The sequence below is a fragment of the Melospiza melodia genome, chromosome 4, assembly GCF_035770615.1.
Source record: "Melospiza melodia melodia isolate bMelMel2 chromosome 4, bMelMel2.pri, whole genome shotgun sequence".
NCBI lineage: Eukaryota > Metazoa > Chordata > Aves > Passeriformes > Passerellidae > Melospiza > Melospiza melodia.
This window is the reverse complement of record NC_086197.1, coordinates 4404167-4421351: the sequence shown is the minus strand read 5'-3', so window position 1 is coordinate 4421351 and position 17185 is coordinate 4404167. Positions and strand designations below refer to the sequence as shown.

At 44.3% G+C, this 17185-nt stretch overlaps 1 protein-coding gene across 2 annotated transcripts in view; it reads left to right on the top strand.

Annotated features, from left to right (window-relative positions):
• Positions 1-17185, top strand: part of SFMBT2 (Scm like with four mbt domains 2) — a 116341-nt gene that overhangs the window by 57189 nt on the left and 41967 nt on the right. For both annotated transcript variants that reach the window (XM_063153687.1, XM_063153688.1), the window contains 3 exons: positions 737-834; positions 14151-14252; positions 14955-15102. In XM_063153687.1, coding sequence (XP_063009757.1) covers positions 737-834; positions 14151-14252; positions 14955-15102 — 348 coding nt within the window. The remainder of the gene's footprint in view (positions 1-736; positions 835-14150; positions 14253-14954; positions 15103-17185) is intronic.

Here is a 17185-nt window from a genome sequence, read left to right as displayed (position 1 = left end):
TTGATGATTCATAGGCATTTCACTGCACTGAACCATAAAGGGCTTGTTAATATCATGATTTAATAATATTAAACCTGTGTAAAGAAACTCACTGCAAGCAATGTGAAGCTGCACAAAGATGTTCCTTAAAGTATAATGATGAAAATTCATAAGTGTAAGTGCTTGCTCTGCTGTGATGCTCTGGTTTGAGTGTGATACCAAAAAATGTGTCTGGGTAGGGATTTTCCTGAAATGTTTCTTCCCACACCCACCCAACCTTGCAATTAAAAAAAAAAACCCAAACCCTAAACACTTTCTGATGAACAGGTGTCTTAATAATGATAATATTTGTTTTGTTCAAATATGACTAATATTGCTTGAAGACCTGAGGCTCCCCAAACTAGGAAACATCAGGTATTTTGAGAAATGAAAATGAGTTTTTTCACTGTTTTCAAGTAATGAGATAATATGATTCTCGTTCCTTCAGCAGAATAATTTGAAGGATGTGATTTTTCTGGGTTTTACTCCAGGTTATAAAACACAGTCTTTATCCAGTGTGCCCCTGCTAGCTGCTTTTGTGTTGGATTTATCCATGCTGCACAGCTTGGAATGTAGACACTGTTCATTCCACTTGCTCTGTCCATTCATATGACTTAAGAACTTTAGTCTTCCAAAAATGTTTGATCTCCAAACAGTCACCTCTTGGTTTTGTTGTTCTTTTTTTTTTTTTTTCTTTTTGTTATTGTCATCCCTTTAGATATCTATTCTCTGAAGACTATAACTGAGTGGAAATGCGCTCTGGAAAAATCCCTTAATGATGCAGCAAATTTTCCTCTTCCAATGGAAGTGTTCAAGGTAAAAGATATTTTTCCTTTGCTTGTGGAACCTGTGATGAATAAATATCATGCCATGTTTAGTAGCTAATGTTAAACTTTCTCTGGAAAGGCCTTTGCTATAATACATAACCGTGGAAGGTCACAAGTTGGATGTTTGTATAAAACACTTTTTATGTGTGGACTTATTTCTTAGTTGGTGTTTTCTGGGGGCTGGGGGTGACCAGCAGGGATTTCTCCAGTTATTTTTCCTGTGTCTTACTATGTTAAATCTCTGCAAAGATTTCATACATAATTGAAATAGTAAGGCTGTGAATATAGAAGTTGACACAAACTGGACAGATTTCTGTGAGCCTTGCACCAAAGTTTTCACCTGATGACAAGCTACAAGGTGGAGAAACCTCCTTCAGAGACCTGTAGTAGAAGTGAGAGATTATTTTGTTCCTACATCTTGTTTTTTATATATTTTTTTTTAATTCTCACTCTGGTGCTTCAGCCCCAAGGCACTGCCTTTAATTTCCCATGTAAATCTGCACTGCTGTGCACCATGGTGGCTCCAGCTAATCCTGATTTACAGCTGTGCCTGCCTGGCTCCAGCAGTTCCACCCTGGCTGGGGTGGGATGGGCAGTGAGGGGATGCTCAGGGAGGGGTGTGGGAGCACAGCAGTGGCTCTGCTGTCACCTCCTGCTTGGGGACACCACCAGCCTGGGGACCCTCTGGTCCTTCAGCAGCACTGCACTGGGATGCTCCAAAACATCCCTGGAATTGGTGCAGTTCCTGTGTGGATGTGGCACTTGGTGGTGCCCTTGGCAGTGCTGGATTTGGATCTTGGAGGGCTTTTCTAACTGAAACAATTTGATGGTTCTGTTACTGGAATAAATCTCTTACCATGTCCCATTCTGGCTGCCACAAAACCCCAGTGCCACCTTCACCCTCCCTGGATTCCATGAGGAATCCAGGCTCCTCACCCAGCTGGGATGCACTCAAATTAGCCACATTAATTAGGGGACACTTTGCTAATAGCCCAGGCTCATTGGCTGGGAGAAGAGGGAAGATTGGAGTTGGCCTTGGGCACAGATGTGGGTTTGAGGAGCCCTGTGCTGGGATGAAGTCAAGTGCACAGAGTTCTGGGTCTCTGCCATTCATCTCATCCAAGGCTTCCATCTGCCAACTCTATTAAAAGTTTGCATTGGCAGCTTCAAGATCAGAAATGCTTTGTGTGGGGCAGGGATTAAATCACAGAAGGGAATTTCTAATGTGTAAATTTTATTCCTGTCTGTGTGAAAGAGTGAAGAATGTTTCTGATGAGGCTCATGAAACATCCTTTTTAAAAAAAAAGTTTATGACTAACAGCTGTGTTGCTGCCTCTTCTCAGTGTGCCAGACTTATACCCACTTATTTTAATTATTGCATGCAGGTCATACATTTGAATTCATAAAATCCCAGTTGCTGTGCTGTGTGCTTGGAGCTATGGAACTTGCAAAGATGTTCACCTTAGAAGACAGTGCAAAACCTTGGAATGCTTGAATGGCCCAAGAGTAGAGTTACTTTGGGGCCAAATGTGGCAAAAATCTTTGGGTCCATGATTAGGTCAGTAGGATTTCTCTGTTTATCATAATGTGGAAGGTGAGCACAAGATGAACAGAATTCAGATTTTATTGCTGGGAAGGCAGGAGACTGAATAGATTTTCTGTGTGTGGGCATCACTTTATTCTGCCCATTTGGGGTGAATCAACCCCATTTTGTACATCTTAATTAAGGAGAAAAAGACAAGATGTCATCTGTGCCTGTGAGCAGGTCTTCCTCTGGTAATGACTTAAACATGAGTTAAGGGTTTAGGAGACTTGGGAGTAAACTCAACAGATCTTGCAAAGAAAGCCAAGGATTATCTGTGGGACCTTCAAGTAGAATCCCAGATCCCAGCAAACAGTGTTGTATCCAAAGGTGTCTTTTATAACTTCCTCCTAATTTTAGTTTTTTAAGTTTTATTTACAAACCCAGCGCAGAAGTAGTGTCGCTACACCGTGCCTGGGGCTCCTTGATATTGTAGCTGTTTGTTAGATGAGATAAAAAACACAAGGTTTGACAGCTGGCAACTCTTAGAGATCTTCTGGAAAGCTGAAAGTGTCTACTTTGGCAGACAGACATGGTGACTGCACACTGAGCAGTTACATTCTGTTTTTTCCACATTTCCCTGCAGAATTCCCTGGCTGAGCAGGGTGGAGGTGTGTGCTTGCTCTCCATGAGCACGTCCCCTGGGCTGGATTGTGAGTTAAATCCATGTTGTCCTTAAAGCTCTGCCTGAGTGAGGGAAATGTCACCGTGGTGCCATCCAGCTGTCCCCAGGAGGTGGCACTGGCAGAGCAGGGCCACGTTTGCAGGGTGAGGAGCAGCAGCTCTCAGGGGTCTGTCAGCCCGTTGCTGCTGTGACACTCCTCAGTTTTGGTGTCACAGCGTTGGGTTCTGCCTGAGAGCTCAAAAACCATGGGTTTGAGCCTGAATTATCAATGCTCACAAGTGTGGCAGAGCTGAGCTTGGCACATGGTGGTCTTCAGCAGCAGCTCGAAAAACCCCTTGCAGAAGCACAGCCCTGATCCCCTCCTGGCATCCAGGGAGTAGACACCAGACCCCATGAGCTGGTCGCAAAAATCAGGAGAGAAAGCTGCAAACAGGATTTTCTTCTCTATTTTTTTTTCCTGGTGCTGTTTTACACTTGGCCATATGTTGGAAGTGTTTGTAAAATGCTTTAGGATCCTTTGAGAAAGGAACATGATGTTTAACTGTCACAAAATGCTGCTATTATGCAGCTACTAAACATAGTGTTTTGCAAACTGCACATCCTGGAATAAATTTTCCTCCTCACGAAAGCTTTTTGCAATGCACCTGCTATTTTGTCGTTCCCTGCCTTTCAGAAAACATGTTGATCCTTGAAGAAAAATAAATACAGACAGGGTTTTCAAGGATGTTTGAATGGCTTAGGAGCACAAATCCTTCCAAAAGGCCACAGACCAAGGAGATGTGTCCTTTGCTGTGTCTGCTCTGATTTCAGAGTGCTGTTGAGATGCTCCCACACTTGGTTTGGTACAGGTCATAAATGATGGCTTGGGCTTCAGGTGACATCTGATAAAATGGTCAGGGCTTGCTGTGAATAAAAATGCTCAAAATGTTGCTGGGGCCTGATTGCAAGTTAAGTGGAACAATTTCAGTGTTTTGCTTCAGTGCTGGCATTGCTGGTGCTCTCTAAGAGGGAGCCATGCTCCAAACACAGCCCTAATACTACAAACCAGTGCAGATTGCAGAGTTACAGCCCAGCACCTTGTGTAAGGTGAATGGGTTTCATTTCCTGGAGAGAGGCAGACAGGAGATCCTGGATATCCTCTCTGACTCCCATTCTGCTTTCTCCAGTCTCCTGTGCCAGATCTTTGGGTGCCATGCAGCTCTCATGGATCCTCACCTCACCTGTTTGGGCAGCTGAATCCTACCCAGGATTTGGGGTGCTCGTCATCTTTCCATCAATTTTGCACATTGGCGTCCTGTTCCAAATTTCTGTGAAGTGAATCCTGATGCCTGGCTTGGATGGAGCTGTTATCAGCCACATCCCTAAACCACATCCTGATAAACTGCTTGGAGAGCACCTAGGAGAGAGAGGTGTTAGATATCTAATACAGGTGGAAGTTCTTGCTTTATAGCCTTTGGTCCCATTACTCCTTTCCTGAAGTTGTTTGTTCTTTCCAGCTCTAAATCTCTCTAGCAAAAACCCTTCTTTATTATACCCAGCCCAGTGTTCTCCTGTTTCTGACTGGAGCTTCTGGATGTCTCCTGTTACCAGTTAAAAGTATTAATTAATACTAAAACTAGTGACATGGAAGGAATCAGTTGGGACAGATCTCTCTTAAAGAGACAGATGGAGGGACCATCCACCACCCAGGCAAGAGCTGCCCCTGAAATTCAGGACAGAGTGATGCTTCTAGCTCTACACTCACAAGCCTGTCAACAAATATTGAACAGGACTCCTTCCAACAAAAAAAAATAAATAGTTTTTTCCAGTGGATGAACAATGCATTTTAGTAGTGAGAGTAAGAGGAACATTTTCTCCAAGACATTGATTTTTTTTAAAAAAAAAAAAAACTGTCACATCATATATTCTGAAAAATCCTCTTTGCCCAGGATTCTTCTCCTGGGAAGCTGAGAAGCCTCAGAGAAAAAGGAAAACAATATTATCTCATTTGCTTCTCCTGTGTTTTGCTGCTTTGGAATGTGGTTGGAGATTGTTTATCCAACAGGTGATTGTTTGATTGGTTTCATGTGAATTATTTTAACTTAATGACCAATCAGGGTCAGGCTGTGTCAGACTCTGGAGAGAGAATCATGAGATTCATTATCATTCTTTGTAGCCTTCTGTAAGTATTCTTTCTCTATTCTTAGTACAGTTTTAGTATAGTATTCTTTAATATAATACCGTAAAATAATAAGTTAGCCTTCTGAGAACATGGAGTCAGATTCACTCCTTCCTGCCATGGAGGACTGCAGAAAATACCACAGAAAACAACATCTCTCAGAATTTAGTAAACATTGTGGGTGTTTCAGAGCGTTTTCTGTACTGGAAGAGTTGAAATTAGAGAAACTCATAGGATTTTCACTCATGGACAATCCTGACCTGGCTGCATGAGTAGCCTTGAAGCCCAACAGGGTTTTTGTGTCTTCATTCCCCTCAGTGGATGGGCACGTGCTGCTGCAGCAGTTTGAAAGGATTATGCCTTTGGTCTCCCTTGGAAGCCAAGCCCCAATCCCGAGCTCCTTCATGCCCTGCTGGCCTGGCTGGCCCTGGCTCGGCACGCTGTGCTTTAATAACCCACGAGTTGTCTGCAAGCTGCCAGATTATTTATACTCCATCTGTTCTGCCTCATCTGTGGACTCTCCAGCCCTTTTCCACGGCTGCTGCTCGCCTGGCTGGGACACGTCCATGGAGTCTTGGTTTGGAAAGCCAGGTGTCTGCTGAGGAAGGCAGGAGCCTCCCCTGAAATGGAAAATGTAAACCCCCTCCCTCTGAATTGTTATAAATTTGAAATTAAGGGGCTCTCAGGCAAAAATATGGGAGCAGGAATAACAGTTTTTTATTAGGGAAGAAAGTAAAAAGATAAAATAAACAATGCAGTAAACCAAAACAACACTGACAGAGTCAGAACCCAACCTGACACCCTGTGGGTCAGGGTCAGTCCCATTGGAATTGTGGCTCAGCCCTCCTGCAGTGTCAGGGGTGGTTCTGCTGGAGCAGGGATCCTGGAGAAAGGTGCAGTCTCTTCCTCTGAAGATCCGGTGGAAGAGGCAGCTGCTGTTCCTCTGGGAAATCCAGTGGAGAAGCTGTGCTGGTGTTCCAGAATCTCCAGATTATATCCAGGTAGGAATGCTTGGCTCCTCCCTCTGGGCTCCCATCTCCCAGTGGGATGCTGTAGTTCTTATCAGTCATGCAGTGGGGAGGAGTGGTTGTGGAAGAGATAAGGAAAACTGCCCACTGAACAGAAGACAACTTGCATCCAGATGGCAGATAGAAGACAATTTGCTTGGCAATCCAGGACACATGGCTTCCCAATCCCTCTGTTGTTCTGCTGTGTTTTTATCCACTCCTGCCTCAGCACTTATCTCTGTAAGAACCATGGGACACCACAGAGGGAGTCAAGAGGGTGAGATGCAGCCTGGTGCTACCTCTGTGAGCAGTGAACAGCTCTAACCCTCTCCAGCTCCCTCCTGACTGTCCAAGGCTGAGCAGGGATTTGTGTTGGGAGAGCAGTCCAGGGAGGTGGGAGAAGCCAAGCCCTGTCTGAGATGCCCCCAGGGTCTGTTTGGCAGCACCGTATGAAAGTCAGGGTTGGGAGGGAAATGCTAGAGGCAGTTCAAGCCAAGCAGATGGGATGAGTGAGAACCAGGTCCCTCAACCTTCCTCATCCTCTGGCATGTGTAGTTTTCTTCATTGGGGATCTCTCAGGATGGGGAGAGGTCAGCAAAAGAGCCTGGTTTAGTTCAATCACTGCATCTAGCCTTGGTGTGAGGGAGTTGGTGACATCCTTAGCTCCTGCCTTCCATATCCCTGGGCAGTGTTTTCCACTGAGAGGGGCTGATGTGCACCTGCAGTAGCATCTGCTGCCATGTATAGGGTGGTGATACCTAGAAGTCACCCATTTTAGGGCATTTTGCGAGGGCATGTAGCGATATGGCTTAAAACTGAAAAAGGGAAGGTTTAGGTTAGATATTAGCAAGAAATTAATTCTTCATAATAGAGAGCTGGTGAGATCCTGGCACGGGTTGCCCAGAAGTTATAGCTGCCCCATCCATGGAAGTGTCCAAGGCCAGGTGTGATGGGGCTTGGAACAACTTGGGACAGTGGAAGGTGTCCCTGTTCATGGCAGAGGCTTTGGAATAAGGTGACCATTACTGTTTCTTCCAACCCAAACCATTGCATGAGTCTACAATTGTATGATCTAAAGGTGCATTAATGTACTCCAAGAAAGCAAAAGCAGCTGTGGTCCGTAGCTGTTTTCCAAGGTGGTTGCAGCTCACAGTGTGCATTGAATGGGCTCCTGATCCCTTCTGCTCTCACAAATTCCTGTTGATTTCTCAGTAATGATTCCTGCCATGATGTTACTGCAGGCAGCCTGAGTCTCTGCTCACAGTTGAGGGGCTGTGTGTTGAGGGGGTGTGAGCAGAGACACTGCAGGTTTCACTCTGAGCACTCAAGGAGCTGTTCCCACCTGTGCCACCCTTTCTGTGTGACTTTACCCTCCATGAAAGGGGACCTGGGTGTGTAACACAACTGGGTGTCACCAACGCTTGTGAAGCACTGTGGCTCTGAGATGCTAAAAAACCCAAACCAAACTGTTCCTGGTTTTGGAAAAATTTGGGCAAAAACCTCCAAAGGAGCCCCTCCAGAAATCAAACTCACAGGGCCCCTGCCCTCAACTGGTTTGGGAAGGATTCTCAGAGAGAAGTGCGAAGAACCTGTTTATTTAACAGGCACAGCAGCCCCAGCACACAAAATGAACAATATTGGGTGACAGCACTCTGAAAAGATGACAAAATCAGAAAGTCGCTTTCCTGGGGGTGGTTCCTCTGTTATCAGTCCCTCTGGCACTGGGGCAGCTGCTGCCCAGAGTAGGCCCCAGTAGGCCACAGGGTGCAAACTCTCAGTGTTCCCAGGTCCCAGTCTGGAGCAGGTTTGAGTAGATCCAAAAAAAGGGAAAGAAGAAACAGTCCAGGCAGAAATTTGGACTGCTTAGCTAAACTAACTAATGAGCAGAAGCAAAAAGCAAAAGCAGCACTATGTACTGCCCCATCTCCGTGTCCCACCAGCCATGGGGGAGCAGCTGATAGCAAAACCAAAACTCTCATTCTTCAGAGCCAGTCTTGAAGGCACAGAACATGATATCCGGCATAAACAGAACACACGAATGGGGATACAAGCATCATAACATCACCCTAGGACACAAACACACCAAAAAAACCCCAAGTGGATGAATATCCATCTCGTTTACCTCTGCCCATGCTTCCAGTGGCCAGGCAGAGCCAAGCAGGCGCTGTGTGGGAGGGGATCTTTGCCCTAATGCCATCTGCCTTGGCCCGAGCCATACGGAGAAGGTGTGCTTGGATTTCGACCGGCTACTCTGCAATGTTGCTGTTTCTATGGTAACTATTTTTTATTCAACAAGAGGAGCTTAAAATCCGTAGGGCTAAATGCAATCCTCGGCAGAAGCATCTGCAGATTTTCAAGGGGCTCTTCAGTAGGTGCAGTTTGTAGCTGGCTCTCGTTGCTTCAGGGTTGTGGTGTCTCTAAAATGTCCCTCCCAGCGCCCTTTCCTCATCATCCCACCCCACATCTCTACATTTTGGTCTTCCTCTGATGGCTCTTGTCAGAGCAAAGGGACAGTTTGTACATGTTGGGTCTTACAGGGATTTCTGTCTCCCTGCAGAGTGCACCTTCAGGGAAAATTGCTCTGTGTTTAGCAGAGTAAGTTGGTGAATCACAAACAAGACTGATTCATCTGCAAATAACACAGAGGGTGCATTGGGTAGCGTTGCTTTCTTTATTTTCTCTTTTTTTTTTTTTTTTTCTCAATTGAAAAAACAAATGCCAGATTCCTGTGGAGGCAGTTTAAGCACTGCTATTACTGTGTTTGTGACTGGTTCCCACACGTGAGCTTTGTGATTAAAATTAGGCTATTAGGAACAGCCAGTTTCTTGGAGAAATTAGAGAGAAAAGATGGAGGGGAAGTGATTTCTTCAAAAATAAAAACCAAATCAACTAATATGTTCCCAGTTATACCAGATGGAGCCTGCTCCTCTGTGTCCTTTATTGGGGTAAACCAGGAGAGATGGGACTGAAGGCAAGAGTAGTTCACACTGTTAAAGGAGGCTCAGGTCAGTAATTTATTAAGTGGTCAGTGTTTCTAATTACCCTCTCAACCTTGCAGCTTTTCAGCATTCAGACTTAGTTCTGAATTTTACATGGAGTTGCAGTTTTGTAAATTGTGTGCATCTGACTGTCCTGGACCAAAAGAGCCCTGACTTCCAAAAATATTTGAAAATAAGCCTGAAATTTGAAAATTAGATGCAAATGCAAATTAGATGCCTTTTGCTCTTTTCATACACTGTGTAAGCTGCTGTGTTTAAAATTATATTACTCCAGTGGTCTTGAGCAGAAGGGGCTAAAAATGGACATGTCACAATCTGAAAGTGATGCCCTTCCTTGGTTTTGGGGACACAGATAAAGCAGCCAGCTCTATCAGAGTGCAGCTTCCCTGAGTGTCACAGACCAAAGCAGCTTAGCCAGGTCCCCCTGCTCTATCAGCTTTACCCAGTGCACTGTAAAATTACCTGAGCTCCACTCTTGTGACATGGACAAAATTGAGTTTATTTACAGCCAAATGGCATTTTTTTAGCAGAAATTACATTTGTAGGCCTGGTATTTAGCTACCAGGTTGGGCAAGTGGCAGTGATGTTGATTTTGAAATTTCTGAGTTCATCACCTAAAACTAAAACTTCCTGACGTAATTATCAGGACTTAAGCATGTCACCCACACAGGTACTTCCCTATGGCTTACTCAGATCCTGAAGAGTTGCAATGCTTTTCTAAATCTGTTTGTGGATCTCTCTTGGAGTGACATTTAGGCTTCCATGTCACCTGGCATTTCTGAAATCCACACTGCTGGTGCCTTGTTAGCTGTGAGGGAGAAAATTATGTGGCTATCTCAGACTCTAAAGAAAGAAGGGAATTTGGGAAGGGAATAAACTCCCTAAACTGGGAATTTGGAGCCTGTTTCTTCCAGCACTGTGGCTAACTTGTTAGTTGACCTCCAGATGTGCAGTTCCCAGCCCTGTGTGTGATGCTGGATGCAGTGAGCTGTTACAAAGCCCATCAGTAATTTTTGCAGGATAATTACAGAAACACAAGCCACATAAAGATGGAAATCATGGTGCAGATGTGTATCAAAGCAGGGCTGTCTTTCAGGTGGCCCAGAGGGTCACAGCCTGTGCATTTGCAAATGCACCCCCTGCTCTAAGGCTGTGAGCATGGGGCTGAGTTTAATTGCTTATTTTGGGATTATAGTGAGAGCTGTGACAGCTCTGGCTGTTGCCAGTGGGTTTGGACTGTGAGTGACAGACGTTCATTGAGGGCTTTTGCAGTGCTCCACTCATTACCCCTGAGCTGTAATCCATCATGTTGGAGACTCTGACCCTTGGAGTGAGCAGCTGTGCTGCCCGTGCCACGTTAATTTGTTGAATGTTTTGTGGCATGGTTTTTCACTTTGCTCTGAGGGACTCTTCTGAACCCTTGTTGACTGTCAGTCCAGGTCACTTGGCTGCTCCTCAGCAGCCAGAGGGTGTTTGCATTGCCCTCTCAGGGCTTGTGAACCCCAGGACAGGCATTCTGGTGTAAATTATAGAATCACAGAATCACTGTCTCATTTTGTTTGGAAAACACCTCCAAGATTGAGTCCAACCATTAACCCAGGACTGCCAAGGCCACCACTAAACCATGTCCCCAAATGCCACATCTGCACAACTTTTAAATCCCTCCACAATTCTTAAATCCCTCCAGGGATGGTGACTCCAGCACTTCCCTGGGCAGCCTGTGCCAGTGCTTGGCAGCCCATTCAATGCAGAAATTTTTCCTAACATCCAGAGCAAACTTCTGTGTGGTCAGCCAGGCTGCTCCTGGGAAGCAGTGACAGCCAGCAGGAGTAAAAGCCCACCATGCACGAGGCTTTAAAATGCTCCAGCTGGTCAAAACTATTCTGCCTGTTGATCTCCATTTCAAAGGAAATTGAGTCACTCGGAGAAGTTGCTAGAAAATAATGGCTGGTGACATCCTCGCTGGTGGCATTGAATGCTGTGAAATAGCAGCAAAGGGTCGAATTCTGCCACCCATTATCATGTCAGGCATTTCTTTTGTTCGGCTGCAGAGCCTGGCGGGGACCAGGAGAAAGTCTCACCCCTCCAGTCCTTTCCTTGTAGCTGCTTTTATTAAACAGGCGTCGTTCCTGTCAACGTGAATAAAGGGAAGAGAGAGCAGTTCATTATCCAGTGTATCACTTTGAGTCTAATACTAATTAAAAGCTTTGCCATCACTTCTCTGGAACCTATTCTTAGAAATTATGTAAATTAATTGGAGTTTTGAAGAGGAGCATATGCCAAATCCTAAGTAATTCCCTGCTGGCTGAGGCAGCTCCAGCACTGGAACTGGAGAATGGCATCAGGAATCTTTTTTCTTTCCTTTTGTGGCTGCAAAAATATAAGGCTGCTTTGGTAAATTCTAATGATTCTCTTTAGCCAGTATATGAGACACATCAAATATCCAGACCCTGACCATTTTCCAGAGAGGTGCAGTACAAAGGCTTTTTCTCCATGAAAGCTTTTCCATTTCAAAAATGACATTTAACACAGAAAGGGTTTTACATCCTCAGCATTTCTCCAAAGAAATGCATGTTTCTGCTTCAAAGAGGATTTTGACCCTCAAAAGGGAGACGTACTTGAGATCCTGTGAACTCCCCTTGTGAGTTCACTCTTGCGACTAATTTAATTGGGGAAAAATATTTACTTGCTGTGCTGAAAGACAAGGGAGATTTGATCCCAAGGTACACAGTTCTTTTGAAGTAAAATACTTTTAAATATTATTAGTGGGGTTTTTTTTTCCCCATCTGATTATTTTTCCCCTTTGAAAAAAAAGCCAAAACAAATAGAAGGAGAAACACCAAAGAAAATGGTTCAGATAAAAAGGAGAAGCAGTGTGGTTTGGTGTCAGTATATTTTGGTCTCAATCAACAAATCACTTTAAAAGTTGATTAAACTACTTGTGTGTTTAAAGATAAACATGATTAAGTACTTTGGTGGATCTTGGCTTATTACACATTGAGGCTGGATCTGAGCGTGAGTTGAATCATGGAACGTTTGTGGGGAGATGCTGATTCTAGGAGCACACTTTGCAAAGTTGCCTTTTCTTTGCAACCTCACCCCAAGGATTAAGAGAATCAGAGTGTGGATCCTCATGCAGGAGGAGGCAGCCCTCCAGTCCCAATGCTGTTTTTCCTTTAGGGGTTTAAAGTTCAGTGCTGATGATACTGGAGTTTTGCAGGCATCATCTTTTCCCTCTGAAGCCTTTTCAGTATTAAAGGTGGCAGTTTTTGATAGTACCTTAAAGCTCATCTCCTTCCACTCCCCTGCCACAGGCAGGGACACCTTCCACTATCCCAGGTTGTTGGCCATGAACATTTCCAGGGATGAACATCCACAACTTCTCAGGGAAACCTGTCCCAGTGACTCAGTTCCCTCACAGTAAAGAATTTGTTCCTAATATCTGATTTAAATCTGCCTTTTTTCAGCTTCAAACCACTCTGTCTCATCCTGTCATTGCATGCCCTTATGAAAAGGATGCTCAAACTCCTGGATGTCTGCTCCATCCTCAACCATTAGTCCCTTGGGCTCTGGGCCATTATTCTTAAATATTCCTCATCAGTATTTTCTTCTCCTTTGAGACAAAATTCATTATTGTTCTGTTGGTTTTTTCTGCTTTTTGTTTCTCACCAAAAAGGGCTCAGTCACGCTGCAGGTTGGTAGGATGAAAACAACCATTCATTTAGCTGTGGTTGGAGCTTGTAAAAATTCTTATCTCTAGCAGCAGTTGGAATGTAAGATCCCAGAATAGAAGTTGTTAAGCCCTTACAAGTGCAGACAGTTCTTGGGAAAAGAAAGCACAATGAAACACAACTTTGGATCAATAGAAAATCATTTTAGAGCAAGAATACCACGTGTAGCAATGAATGTAGATGGGATTGTTGTTGCTAACCACTTATTAGATAGCAAGCTTTCTGCATGTATTTTGGAGTAGGCTGTGAGTGTGTGCTAAATACAGCATCATCTCTCTTCATGCTTGTATTGGCTAATGCACCAGTGGTTTAGAAATACTGTGGGATATTTTTATTGAATGAACACAAAATGCAGTCATTACCCTGGAATTAGGGTGGCAGCTTGTGTGGCTGTTAGATAGGGATCACAAGGGATGGAGTAATTAGGTGTTAAACTAAACTGGTGGCAAACCAGGGAGTTGAATCTGGGTTGCTTCTGAATTTCAGGACTGCATTCTGCATCCCCAGAGCTGCTGTGGGGAGCCCTCTGTGTGTAGCCTGTGGTGCAGGCAGGTTTTATCCCAGGTGGAAGTGTTGTGTTGGGGATGTGCTTGAACACAGCTGCCTGTTTTCCTACCATCATCTTCTCTGGTTGCCCACATTTTGGGTCTGATTTCACTGTCCAGGCTCTAATCCAATTTCCAATCTCCTGGCTGGAAAAAAATACCTTTCCATATTTCCAGCCCAGTTTTGGTGCCCTGCAGGTGCTGGACATCCCTCAGGGTAAATCAGGGCCACGCTGTGCTGTTTGCATCCATCTTGTGCATTACCCTGGGGGGCTTCAGTTTGAATGTTGGCACCTCTGGACTCTCAGTTGCTCCCAGAGGGTGATGTTGGTGGCAGAGGTGGAGAGGCTCTGCCCACAGGAGATTTTCAAGCAGCAGTTTCTCAGCCAGGTCCTCACTTTGGTGTGCACATTCTTGTGGACCAGATTCTGGTGGGATGCCTGAGATGGGCATAAACTCTGTGCTTTAGGTATGATGGGCATGGTGCTGTAGATGTGTCCTCTAGGACTGAGGTTGTCCCCTCTCTTTCTGTGGTTGGGTTGGCATGAAAGGAACACAGGACCAGCTGAGTTGACAAAACCCACATGGATGTCTTTCAAACAGATTTTCAGATGTATTGGCTGATTCTTGGTGTCACCACGCTTTCCTCTTCCCACAGGACCATGCTGATTTGAGAAACCACTTCTTCACTGTGGGGATGAAGCTGGAGGCAGTGAATATGAGGGAGCCATTTCATATCTGTCCTGCATCAGTGACCAAGGTGAGTGCTCAGAAAGGAGGGATGGAAAGAACCTGTCTGGGAAACCCTTCCTGATTTCCACTGCATTTAGGAAAAAAATGTAGTGGAAATCAGGAAGGTACTTTAAAAAAAAAAAAAAAAAAAGAGTGGTACTTAAGTGGCTGGAGAACACATTAAGGAATAGGTTTAAAATCCATGGATGTTCCTAATTAATTCTTTCTTTCCCACAAGCATTAGCATCTGATTCCATGAACTTAAAATCAATGGAGATGAGCATGTTCATCTACCACTTGCATGCAAAAAAAAAAACTAAAAAAAGGATCCCTCTTTTGTCTTTATCTCCCCTCCATCCAATGTGTATTTTCCCTGCCCATCTGAGAAACCTTTGGAAATACAACAGCTGCATGGAGGTGGTGGCTGGATATTTAATCCACACACTCAAATACAAGAGAGAGGAAAGCTCTGGGGTCTTCAGGATCATCTCCCGTGTCTGCTCAGCTGTGGGACCCTGAACCTCAGCACTTTCCATTGCTTCATTTCACCCATCTCTAAAACTCAGGCTTTGGTCTCTTGGGTAGAAACACTTTGATGAAAAGGTTTAGGTGAAAGCAAATTATTTTCAGTAGTGTGATCCCCAGGTTTTGGCTGTTTCAGCTTTCCATGTTACTTAATGTTGCAGCAAATCTAACCCCTGATTTTGGTCTCTTCTTTTTCACCCCTTAGGTTTTTAACAATCATTATTTACAAGTGACCATTGATGATTTGAGACCTGAACCCAGCAAAATCTCAATGCTTTGCCATGCAGATTCCTTGGGGATCTTGCCAATACAGTGGTGCCTTAAAAATGGAGTCAATCTCACACCTCCCAAGGGTTTGTATTCCTTCTCAGTGATTTTTTGGGTTTACTCTGAAGCACGTTTGCTTGTTGTTATTGCCTTTAAAATTGTGCTGGTGGTTGCTGCAGAGCATCAGCTGAAGTATCTCAAGCCAGAGTAGTTCTCTGGAGTGATTGGGGCTGTTCTGAACATGAACATCTCAGCAAATGTTTCTTGCTGGTGGATTGATGTCCCTGTGCTTTGAAGTCTGATTAAGGCTTGTGAAATCCTCATGAATTCCTGTGGGATGAATCCTAGCAGTTGTTTGTGTGTGTAGAGAGCAAAGGCAGCATTAAAACTCCAATCACTGCAGAGGCAAACCCTGTTTCATCCATGTCAGTACAACACTGAGGCCAAGCAGAGCTCCTAAATCTGAATGTCTGAGCTAAAAACAGCTGCCTGCCCGGGAGTGTGGAGGGATTTCCTTGGCTGTCTCAGCAAATCCCAGGGCACACTGCAAGCAGTGTTCAGGTCAGAGCCTGGAGAAACAGCCTCCAGCCCTGCTGTTCCTCAACTTTGTAGCACTGCAGTTAATTACTCTCAACTTCAGACAACCACCTGTGGTGCCCTAGCAATATTTCTTTGCTTGCAAAATGTGTTGGTTCGCTGGAATTTCAGGTTTTTGAAGCTGGTTGGGTTGCTGGTCTGTTGCCAGAAATCAGTGTTGCTTGGGAGTAAGAAATGCCTCAAAAAAAAAAAAATCAAGCTAAGTTTTGTGTATGAACTTTTGCCTTCATTTTGGAAAAAGCATGATGCTGCCAAAGCCAGGGAAGGGAAGGGTTATTCCCTACCAGATTCAGAATCCTCTTATGTATATCCAGAGTGTAATTTGAAATTCCCACCAAAGTCCTGGAGCCCTGTGCCTGCAGCTGCATGTGGTGCATCCATGATTGCTCTGCTGCTTCTGCTGAAATAAATCTGCTGTCTGGGGCTTCAGCTCTGTCCTGCTGAAACCCAGGTGTAATGATAATGCCTGTGTAAGCACTCACTGATACTGGCCAGAAAAGTTGCTAGAAGTCAAAGTAAATGGAATATTTTGGGGATTTTCCACCCAAATTTACATGCAGCTTGCCCAGGCAGGATAATTAACTGAAGGATGCCATAAGGCTTAAAAATTTCCAATCCATGCTGACACAAAGCCTGTCTGAGATGCTGGTTTATGGGTCAAGTGTGTGTGAAGTCTATTTTAGATGCCAACATTTGAAGGCATACCTGAAGCATCTGTCATGTGAATATTTTTCAGCTTGGTGAGGTCTGGTGGGAGGTGTCCCTGCCCATGGCAGAGGGGTGGAACTGGGTCACCCTCCAGGCCCCTTCCAGCCCAAACCATTCTGTGATTCTGTGGTTCTGTGATGTTGTGTGGTTCCTAGTTATTGGGATCCACCTGGGCACCTGAGGAGGTGCAGAAAGTCTCTCCTTATTCCCCTGGTGAAAATCAAATTGGCTTTCTGCTCTGAGATCAGAAATCCTGGGGCAAAGCTATTAAAAAGGCAAAAAGCCAGTGGCAGACAGATGCATTCTATGTGTTGCTGTATTTTTATACTGTGTATAAGGGCTGCATGTCCCAACTGAATTTTAGCACCTTAAAACCTTTTCTATGGGCAGACACTTTCTTTGAGTTACTAAAATGTAATCAGATATTAGAATGAGTCATTTGAAAATAAGCACAAACTAAACAGAACAAAACCTCAAAAACCATCAAAAAAGAAAGCAGATGGAAAGTGAAAAGCATCCAAACCCCTGGTTAATATAGTCTTGACAAGGAGGTTTTCTGATCTCAAAATCAACTGATTTTTTTTGGTCAGAACAATATGCCAGGTTGGGATATTGGAGTTTGGAGTCCTTTATTTGTCTGATATCCATTCTCTTTCCTTTTTGCTTATCTGGGCTTTATTGAAGACAAACAAAGAGTAAATGGTTCATGAACAGGAGGTGCAAATATTTGCTACTCGAAATAGAGAGCAGTATTTTCCTGTACAGTGCCAAAAATGAATACCCATTAACTGCTGCTGTATAAACATTGAACAAGCTCTGTTTATATTTATTAGAGTAGGATTTATAGACCACTTCCCTTTAGAG